General features: G+C 55.8%; 1 protein-coding gene across 1 annotated transcript in view; it reads left to right on the top strand.

The window, feature by feature from the left end:
* Positions 1-1,469: 1,469 nt before the first annotated feature.
* Positions 1,470-12,300, top strand: part of GLA (galactosidase alpha) — an 81,810-nt gene continuing 70,979 nt past the window's right edge. The window contains exon 1 of the mRNA XM_073558780.1: positions 1,470-1,706. Within this exon, the coding sequence (XP_073414881.1) occupies positions 1,549-1,706 (158 nt within the window). The 5' untranslated portion in view covers positions 1,470-1,548. The remainder of the gene's footprint in view (positions 1,707-12,300) is intronic.

Consider the following 12,300-nt stretch of genomic DNA (forward strand, 5'->3'; position numbering starts at 1 on the left):
TAATGTAAAACAAGGTACAAGGTGTCTATAGGACAGGGGAGATTTTGAATTTCTGCAGACACTTGTGGACACTGGACACTTTTGGATTGTGTGAGGCCCACTGAATATCAGAGCGCTATGTCACAGGCTCGATGGCACAGGTGTGAAAAAAGTGACTACAGGATAAGGGAGATTTTGAATTTCTGCAGACAATTGTGGACACTGGACACTTTTGGATTGTGTGAGGCCCACTGAATATCAGAGCGCTATGTCACAGGCTCGATGGCACAGGTGTGAAAAAAGTGACTACAGGATAAGGGAGATTTTGAATTTCTGCAGACAATTGTGGACACTGGACACTTTTGGATTGTGTGAGGCCCACTGAATATCAGAGCGCTATGTCACAGGCTCGATGTTGCAGGTGTGAAAAATGTCACTAGAGGATAACGGAGATTTTGAATTTCTGCACACACTTGTGGACACTGGACACTTTTGGATTGTGTGAGGCCCACTGAATATCACAGCGCTATGTCACAGGCTCGATGTCGCAGGTGTGAAAAATGTCACTAGAGGATAACGGAGATTTTGAATTTCTGCACACACTTGTGGACACTGTTGGATTGTGTGTGGCCCAGTGAATATCACACCGCTATGTCACAGGCAGAAATTGCCTAGTGTATGACAAACTACAAGGTGTATATAGAATTGGGCAGAATAGGAATCTCCCTAGAGTGTAGGTCTGTAAGAACGGAACAAGTCCTCGACTTATCCTTACAGAGTCACATACAGATAGCTTCACTGTGGCCGTGATAACAGCCGTTACACGGTACTGAGAGAGGAGCGTGCACGTACACGGCTGTCCGGTGTACGTAAAATTGTCAAGCTCCGTGTTTTTTAAGTATACGGACTGACACACGCTGTCTCTCTATAGTTTTGAATGTGATCAAACAGCAAATATATTTAACTGTTTGAAAGCTAGACAAAACTAGTAGGTGCAGGTCTGTAAGAGCGGAACATGTCCTCGACTTATTCTCACAGAGTGACACACAGATAGCTTCACTGTGGCCGTGATAACAGCCGTTACACGGTACTGTGTGAGGTGTGTGCAACGCTGTATGGTGTGAAAAAATGCACGCTCATCCGTCAAGATCCGCCGGTAATGCAACTCAATGGGGAAAAAAGCGGATCCGCCCCCAAAAAAGGCGGATCCGTTTTTTCAAAAACTGGAGGATTTTGACTGATGGTCAAAAACGTAAGTGTGAAAGAGGCCTAAGACGCGCCGCACGTCAGTGTCCGCGGGGGGTCCGCATACTGGCCGTGTCTGTGTGTGATAGAGGCCCGCTGACACTCAGAACACGCGCCCATTCCGTTATAGTGCACCCACAGTGGATAAAACAGAGATGTGACGTCACTGCAGACATCAGACCGTGACGTCACACCACATGACGACACCCAGAGCGCACATCTGCCCCTCCCACTGGGGAGGGCTTTATCCCGGAAACAGCACGCTGAATTGGCTCAGCTGTGTGCAGTGCAGTCGCCGGGATCGTGCAGTCTGAGCTGCTGGCGATGCTGTGGCTGCTCCTCAGTGCGGGCGCTGCGCTCTGTGGCCCCGCGGTGCTGTGCCTGGACAATGGCCTGGCGCGCACTCCCCCGATGGGCTGGCTGCACTGGGAGAGATTCCTGTGCGAGACGGACTGTGTGAACAATCCCACTGCCTGCATCAGGTGAGGGCGCGGCCGGGAAGTCCGGTGTGTACAGTGCGCCAATAGTGACAGGTCACGTGATCACGGCACGCTGGCAGAATCCATCTCAGAACATAAGAAAAGGCGCACTCCGCCTGCAACTCTCCTACCGCTGTTCTACTAATGTGAACTGCGTCTACACCACAACCTGGTCTCACGAGCACATCACACAGCCACAGGATGCCGCACATAGTAATGGGGGCACATCACACAGCCACAGGATGCCGCACATAGTAATGGGGGCACATCACACAGCCATAGGATGACACAGTAATGGGGGAACATCACACAGCCACAGGATGCCGCACATAGTAATGGGGGCACATCACACAGCCATAGGATGACACAGTAATGGGGGAACATCACACAGCCACAGGATGCCGCACATAGTAATGGGGGCACATCACACAGCCACAGGATGCCGCACACAATAATGGGGGAACATCACACAGCCACAGGATGCCGCACATAGTAAAGGGGGCACATCACACAGCCACAGGATGCCACACTAATGGGGGCACATCACACAGCCACAGGATGCCGCACACACTAATGGGGGCACATCACACAGCCACAGGATGCCGCACATAGTAAAGGGGGCACATCACACAGCCACAGGATGCCACACTAATGGGGGCACATCACACAGCCACAGGATGCCGCACACAGTAATGGGGGCACATCACACAGCCACAGGATGCCACACACAGTAATGGGGGGCACATCACACAGCCACAGGATGCCACACTAATGGGGGCACATCACACAGCCACAGGATGCCGCACACACTAATGGGGGCACATCACACAGCCACAGGATGCCGCACATAGTAAAGGGGGCACATCACACAGCCACAGGATGCCACACTAATGGGGGCACATCACACAGCCACAGGATGCCGCACACAGTAATGGGGGCACATCACACAGCCACAGGATGCCACACAATAATGGGGGGCACATCACACAGCCACAGGATGCCGCACACAATAATGGGGGAACATCACACAGCCACAGGATGCCGCACATAGTAAAGGGGGCACATCACACAGCCACAGGATGCCACACTAATGGGGGCACATCACACAGCCACAGGATGCCGCACACACTAATGGGGGCACATCACACAGCCACAGGATGCCGCACATAGTAAAGGGGGCACATCACACAGCCACAGGATGCCACACTAATGGGGGCACATCACACAGCCACAGGATGCCGCACACAGTAATGGGGCCACATCACACAGCCACAGGATGCCACACACAGTAATGGGGGCACATCACACAGCCACAGGATGCCACACACAGTAATGGGGGCACATCACACAGCCACAGGATGCCGCACACAATAATGGGGGAACATCACACAGCCACAGGATGCCGCACACAATAATGGGGGAACATCACACAGCCACAGGATGCAGCACATAGTAAAGGGGGCACATCACACAGCCACAGGATGCCGCACATAGTAAAGGGGGCACATCACACAGCCACAGGATGCCGCACACAGTAATGGGGGCACATCACACAGCCACAGGATACCACACACAGTAATGGGGGCACATCACACAGCCACAGGATGCCGCACATAGTAATGGGGGAACATCACACAGCCACAGGATGCCGCACATAGTAAAGGGGGCACATCACACAGCCACAGGATGCCACACTAATGGGGGCACATCACACAGCCACAGGATGCCGCACATAGTAAAGGGGGCACATCACACAGCCACAGGATGCCACACACAGTAATGGGGGCACATCACACAGCCACAGGATGCAGCACATAGTAAAGGGGGCACATCACACAGCCACAGGGTGCCGCACACAGTAATGGGGGCACATCACACAGCCACAGGATGCCACACACAGTAATGGGGGCACATCACACAGCCACAGGATGCAGCACATAGTAAAGGGGGCACATCACACAGCCACAGGATGCCACACTAATGGGGGCACATCACACAGCCACAGGATGCCGCACATAGTAATGGGGGCACATCACACAGCCACAGGATGCAGCACATAGTAATGGGGGCACATCACACAGCCACAGGATGCAGCACACAGTAATGGGGGCACATCACACAGCCACAGGATGCCGCACACACTAATGGGGGCACATCACACAGCCACAGGATGCAGCACATAGTAATGGGGGCACATCACACAGCCACAGGATGCAGCACATAGTAATGGGGGCACATCACACAGCCACAGGATGCCACACTAATGGGGGGACATCACACAGCCACAGGATGCCACACTAATGGGGGCACATCACACAGCCACAGGGTGTCGCACACAGTAATGGGGGCACATCACACAGCCACAGGGTGCCGCACACAGTAATGGGGGCACATCACACAGCCACAGGATGCCACACAGAGTAATGGGGGCACATCACACAGCCACAGGATGCCACACTAATGGGGGCACATCACACAGCCACAGGATGCCACACTAATGGGGGCACATCACACAGCCACAGGATGCCGCACACAGTAATGGGGGCACATCACACAGCCACAGGATGCCACACTAATGGGGACACATCACACAGCCACAGGATGCCGCACACAGTAATGGGGGCACATCACACAGCCACAGGATGCCTCACTAATGGGGGCACATCACACAGCCACAGGATGCCGCACACAGTAATAGGGGCACACCACACAGCCACAGGATGCCGCACACAGTAATGGGGGCACATCACACAGCCACAGGATGCCGCACACAATAATGGGGGCACATCACACAGCCACAGGATGCCGCACACAGTAATGGGGGCACATCACACAGCCACAGGATGCCGCACATAGTAAAGGGGGCACATCACACAGCCACAGGATGCCGCACACAGTAATGGGGGCACATCACACAGCCACAGGATGCCACACACAGTAATAGGGGCACATCACACAGCCACAGGATGCCGCACACAGTAATGGGGGCACATCACACAGCCACAGGATGCCACACTAATGTGGGCACATCACACATCCACAGGATGCCACACACAATAATGGGGGGCATATCACACAGCCACAGGGTGCCGCACACAGTAATGGGGGCACATCACACAGCCACAGGGTGCCGCACACAGTAATGGGGGCACATCACACAGCCACAGGGTGCCGCACACAGTAATGGGGGCACATCACACAGCCACAGGATGCCACACACAGTAATGGGGGCACATCACACAGCCACAGGATGCCACACTAATGGGGGCACATCACACAGCCACAGGATGCCGCACACAGTAATGGGGGCACATCACACAGCCACAGGATGCCACACTAATGGGGGCACATCACACAGCCACAGGATGCCGCACACAGTAATGGGGGCACATCACACAGCCACAGGATGCCTCACATAGTAATGGGGGCACATCACACAGCCACAGGATGCCACACACAGTAATGGGGGCACATCACACAGCCACAGGATGCCGCACACAGTAATGGGGGCACATCACACAGCCACAGGATGCCACACTAATGGGGGCACATCACACAGCCACAGGATGCCGCACACAATAATGGGGGGCACATCACACAGCCACAGGGTGCCGCACACAGTAATGGGGGCACATCACACAGCCACAGGATGCCACACAGTAATGGGGGCACATCACACAGCCACAGGATGCCACACTAATGGGGGCACATCACACAGCCACAGGATGCCGCACACAGTAATGGGGGCACATCACACAGCCACAGGATGCCACACTAATGGGGGCACATCACACAGCCACAGGATGCCGCACACAGTAATGGGGGCACATCACACAGCCACAGGATGCCTCACATAGTAATGGGGGCACATCACACAGCCACAGGATGCCACACACAGTAATGGGGGCACATCACACAGCCACAGGATGCCGCACACAGTAATGGGGGCACATCACACAGCCACAGGATGCCGCACACAGTAATGGGGGCACATCACACAGCCACAGGATGCCACACTAATGGGGGCACATCACACAGCCACAGGATGCCGCACACAATAATGGGGGCACATCACACAGCCACAGGATGCCGCACACAGTAATGGGGGCACATCACACAGCCACAGGATGCCGCACATAGTAAAGGGGGCACATCACACAGCCACAGGATGCCGCACACAGTAATGGGGGCACATCACACAGCCACAGGATGCCACACACAGTAATGGGGGCACATCACACAGCCACAGGATGCCGCACACAGTAATGGGGGCACATCACACAGCCACAGGATGCCACACTAATGTGGGCACATCACACATCCACAGGATGCCACACACAATAATGGGGGGCACATCACACAGCCACAGGGTGCCGCACACAGTAATGGGGGCACATCACACAGCCACAGGGTGCCGCACACAGTAATGGGGGCACATCACACAGCCACAGGATGCCACACACAGTAATGGGGGCACATCACACAGCCACAGGATGCCGCACACAGTAATGGGGGCACATCACACAGCCACAGGATGCCACACTAATGGGGGCACATCACACAGCCACAGGATGCCGCACACAGTAATGGGGGCACATCACACAGCCACAGGATGCCTCACATAGTAATGGGGGCACATCACACAGCCACAGGATGCCACACACAGTAATGGGGGCACATCACACAGCCACAGGATGCCGCACACAGTAATGGGGGCACATCACACAGCCACAGGATGCCACACTAATGGGGGCACATCACACAGCCACAGGATGCCACACACAATAATGGGGGGCACATCACACAGCCACAGGGTGCCACACACAGTAATGGGGGCACATCACACAGCCACAGGATGCCACACACAGTAATGGGGGCACATCACACAGCCACAGGATGCCACACTAATGGGGGCACATCACACAGCCACAGGATGCCGCACACAGTAATGGGGGCACATCACACAGCCACAGGATGCCACACTAATGGGGGCACATCACACAGCCACAGGATGCCGCACACAGTAATGGGGGCACATCACACAGCCACAGGATGCCTCACATAGTAATGGGGGCACATCACACAGCCACAGGATGCCACACACAGTAATGGGGGCACATCACACAGCCACAGGATGCCGCACACAGTAATGGGGGCACATCACACAGCCACAGGATGCCGCACACAGTAATGGGGGCACATCACACAGCCACAGGATGCCACACTAATGGGGGCACATCACACAGCCACAGGATGCCACACACAATAATGGGGGGCACATCACACAGCCACAGGGTGCCGCACACAGTAATGGGGGCACATCACACAGCCACAGGGTGCCACACACAGTAATGGGGGCACATCACACAGCCACAGGATGCCACACACAGTAATGGGGGCACATCACACAGCCACAGGATGCCGCACACAGTAATGGGGGCACATCACACAGCCACAGGATGACACACTAATGGGGGCACATCACACAGCCACAGGATGCCGCACACAGTAATGGGGGTACATCACACAGCCACAGGATGCCTCACATAGTAATGGGGGCACATCACACAGCCACAGGATGCCGCACATAGTAATGGGGGCACATCACACAGCCACAGGATGCCGCACACAGTAATGGGGGCACATCACACAGCCACAGGATGCCTCACATAGTAATGGGGGCATATCACACAGCCACAGGATGCCGCACATAGTAATGGGGGCACATCACACAGCCACAGGATGCCGCACACAGTAATGGGGGCACACCACACAGCCACAGGATGCCGCACACAGTAATGGGGGCACATCACACAGCCACAGGATGCCACACACAGTAATGGGGGCACATCACACAGCCACAGGATGCCGCACACAATAATGGGGGCACATCACACAGCCACAGGATGCCGCACACAGTAATGGGGGCTCATCACACAGTAATGGGGGCTCATCACACAGCCACAGGATGCCGCACACAGTAATGGGGGCACACCACATAGCCACAGGATGCCGCACACAGTAATGGGGGCACACCACATAGCCACAGGATGCCGCACACAGTAATGGGGGCACATCACACAGCCACAGGATGCCGCACACAATAATGGGGGCACATCACACAGCCACAGGATGCCGCACACAGTAATGGGGGCACATCACACAGCCACAGGATGCCGCACACAATAATGGGGGCACATCACACAGCCACAGGATGCCGCACACAGTAATGGGGGCACATCACACAGCCACAGGATGCCGCACATAGTAAAGGGGGCACATCACACAGCCACAGGATGCCGCACACAGTAATGGGGGCACATCACACAGCCACAGGATGCCGCACACAGTAATGGGGGCACATCACACAGCCACAGGATGCCGCACACAGTAATGGGGGCACATCACACAGCCACAGGATGCCACACTAATGGGGGCACATCACACAGCCACAGGATGCCACACACAATAATGGGGGGCACATCACACAGCCACAGGGTGCCGCACACAGTAATGGGGGCACATCACAGCCACAGGGTGCCGCACACAGTAATGGGGGCACATCACACAGCCACAGGATGTCACACACAGTAATGGGGGCACATCACACAGCCACAGGATGCCACACTAATGGGGGCACATCACACAGCCACAGGATGCCGCACACAGTAATGGGGGCACATCACACAGCAACAGGATGCCACACTAATGGGGGCACATCACACAGCCACAGGATGCCACACACAGTAATGGGGGCACATCACACAGCCACAGGATGCCACACACAATAATGGGGGGCACAGCCACAGGATGCCAAACACAGTAATGGGGGGCACAGCCACAGGATGCCAAACACAGTAATGGGGGCACATCGCACAGCCACAGGATGCCAAACACAGTAATGGGGGCACATCACACAGCCACAGGATGCCGCAGACAGTAATGGGGGCACATCACACAGCCACAGGATGCCACACACAGTAATGGGGGCACATCACACAGCCACAGGATGCCACACACAGTAATGGGGGCACATCACACAGCCACAGGATGCCGCACACAGTAATGGGGGCACATCACACAGCCACAGGATGCCGCACACAGTAATGGGGGCACATCACACAGCCACAGGATGCCACACACAGTAATGGGGGCACATCACACAGCCACAGGATGCCACACACAATAATGGGGGGAACAGCCACAGGATGCCACACACAGTAATGGGGGCACATCACACAGCCACAGGATGCCACACACAGTAATGGGGGCACATCACACAGCCACAGGATGCCACACACAATAATGGGGGGCACAGGCACAGGATGCCACACACAGTAATGGGGGCACATCACACAGCCACAGGATGCCGCACATAGTAATGGGGGCACATCACACAGCCACAGAATGCTGCACACAGTAATGGGGGCACATCACACAGCCTCAGGATGCCGCACACAGTAATGGGGGCACATCACACAGCCACAAGATGCCGCACACAGTAATGGGGGCACATCACACAGCCACAGGATGCCACACACAGTAATGGGGGCACATCACACAGCCACAGGATGCTGCACACAGTAATGGGGGCACATCACACAGCCACAGGATGCCACACAGTAATGGGGGCACATCACACAGCCACAGGATGCCACACAGTAATGGGGGCACATCACACAGCCACAGGATGCCGCACACAGTAATGGGGGCACATCACACAGCCACAGGATGCCACACAGTAATGGGGGCACATCACACAGCCACAGGATGCCACACACAGTAATGGGGGCACATCACACAGCCACAGGATGCCGCACACAATAATTGGGGGCACAGCCACAGGATGCCGCACACAATAATGGGGGGCACAGTCACAGGATGCCACACACAGTAATGGGGGCACATCACACAACCACAGGATGCCACACACAATAATGGGGGCACATCACACAGCCACAGGATGCCGCACACAGTAATGGGGGCACATCACACAGCCACAGGATGACACACAGTAATGGGGGCACATCACACAGCCACAGGATGCCGCACACAGTAATGGGGGAACATCACACAGCCACAGGATGCCGCACACAGTAATGGGGGCACATCACACAGCCACAGGATGCCGCACACAGTAATGGGGGCACATCACACAGCCTCAGGGTGCCACACACAATAATGGGGGCACATCTCACAGCCACAGGATGCCACACACAGTAATGGGGGCACATCACACAGCCACAGGATGACACACAATAATGGGGGCACATCACACAGCCACAGGATGCCGCTCACAGTAATGGGGGCACATCACACAGCCACAGGATGCCACACTAATGGGGGCACATCACACAGCCACAGGATGCCACATACAATAATGGGGGGCACATCACACAGCCACAGGGTGCCGCACACAGTAATGGGGGAACATCACACAGCCACAGGGTGCCGCACACAGTAATGGGGGCACATCACACAGCCACAGGATGCCACACACAGTAATGGGGGCACATCACACAGCCACAGGATGCCACACTAATGGGGGCACATCACACAGCCACAGGATGCCGCACACAGTAATGGGGGCACATCACACAGCCACAGGATGCCACACTAATGGGGGCACATCACACAGCCACAGGATGCCGCACACAGTAATGGGGGTACATCACACAGCCACAGGATGCCTCACATAGTAATGGGGGCACATCACACAGCCACAGGATGCCGCACATAGTAATGGGGGCACATCACACAGCCACAGGATGCCGCACACAGTAATGGGGGCACATCACACAGCCACAGGATGCCTCACATAGTAATGGGGGCACATCACACAGCCACAGGATGCCGCACATAGTAATGGGGGCACATCACACAGCCACAGGATGCCGCACACAGTAATGGGGGCACACCACACAGCCACAGGATGCCGCACACAGTAATGGGGGCACATCACACAGCCACAGGATGCCGCACACAGTAATGGGGGCACATCACACAGCCACAGGATGCCGCACTAATGGGGGCACATCACACAGCCACAGGATGCCACACACAATAATGGGGGGCACATCACACAGCCACAGGGTGCCGCACACAGTAATGGGGGCACATCACAGCCACAGGGTGCCGCACACAGTAATGGGGGCACATCACACAGCCACAGGGTGCCGCACACAGTAATGGGGGCACATCACACAGCCACAGGATGTCACACACAGTAATGGGGGCACATCACACAGCCACAGGATGCCACACTAATGGGGGCACATCACACAGCCACAGGATGCCGCACACAGTAATGGGGGCACATCACACAGCAACAGGATGCCACACTAATGGGGGCACATCACACAGCCACAGGATGCCACACACAGTAATGGGGGCACATCACACAGCCACAGGATGCCACATACAATAATGGGGGGCACAGCCACAGGATGCCGCACACCGTAATGGGGGCACATCACACAGCCACAGGATGCCGCACACAGTAATGGGGGCACATCACACAGCCACAAGATGCCACACACAGTAATGGGGGCACATCACACAGCCACAGGATGCCACACACAGTAATGGGGGCACATCACACAGCCACAGGATGCCACACACAGTAATGGGGGCACATCACACAGCCACAGGATGCCGCACACAGTAATGGGGGCACATCACACAGCCACAGGATGCCGCACACAGTAATGGGGGCACATCACACAGCCACAGGATGCCGCACACAGTAATGGGGGCACATCACACAGCCACAGGATGCCACACACAGTAATGGGGGCACATCACACAGCCACAGGATGCCACACACAATAATGGGGGGAACAGCCACAGGATGCCACACACAGTAATGGGGGCACATCACACAGCCACAGGATGCCACACACAGTAATGGGGGCACATCACACAGCCACAGGATGCCACACACAATAATGGGGGGCACAGCCACAGGATGCCACACACAGTAATGGGGGCACATCACACAGCCACAGGATGCCGCACATAGTAATGGGGGCACATCACACAGCCACAGAATGCCGCACACAGTAATGGGGGCACATCACACAGCCTCAGGATGCCGCACACAGTAATGGGGGCACATCACACAGCCACAGGATGCCGCACACAGTAATGGGGGCACATCACACAGCCACAGGATGCCACACACAGTAATGGGGGCACATCACACAGCCACAGGATGCCGCACACAGTAATGGGGGCACATCACACAGCCACAGGATGCCACACAGTAATGGGGGCACATCACACAGCCACAGGATGCCGCACACAGTAATGGGGGCACATCACACAGCCACAGGATGCCACACAGTAATGGGGGCACATCACACAGCCACAGGATGCCACACACAGTAATGGGGGCACATCACACAGCCACAGGATGCCGCACACAATAATTGGGGGCACAGCCACAGGATGCCGCACACAATAATGGGGGGCACAGTCACAGGATGCCACACACAGTAATGGGGGCACATCACACAGCCACAGGATGCCACACACAATAATGGGGGCACATCACACAGCCACAGGATGCCGCACACAGTAATGGGGGCACATCACA

The sequence above is a fragment of the Dendrobates tinctorius genome, unplaced genomic scaffold (genome assembly GCF_039654945.1).
Source record: "Dendrobates tinctorius isolate UK_male_01 unplaced genomic scaffold, ASM3965494v1 ptg000258l, whole genome shotgun sequence".
Lineage (NCBI taxonomy): Eukaryota > Metazoa > Chordata > Amphibia > Anura > Dendrobatidae > Dendrobates > Dendrobates tinctorius.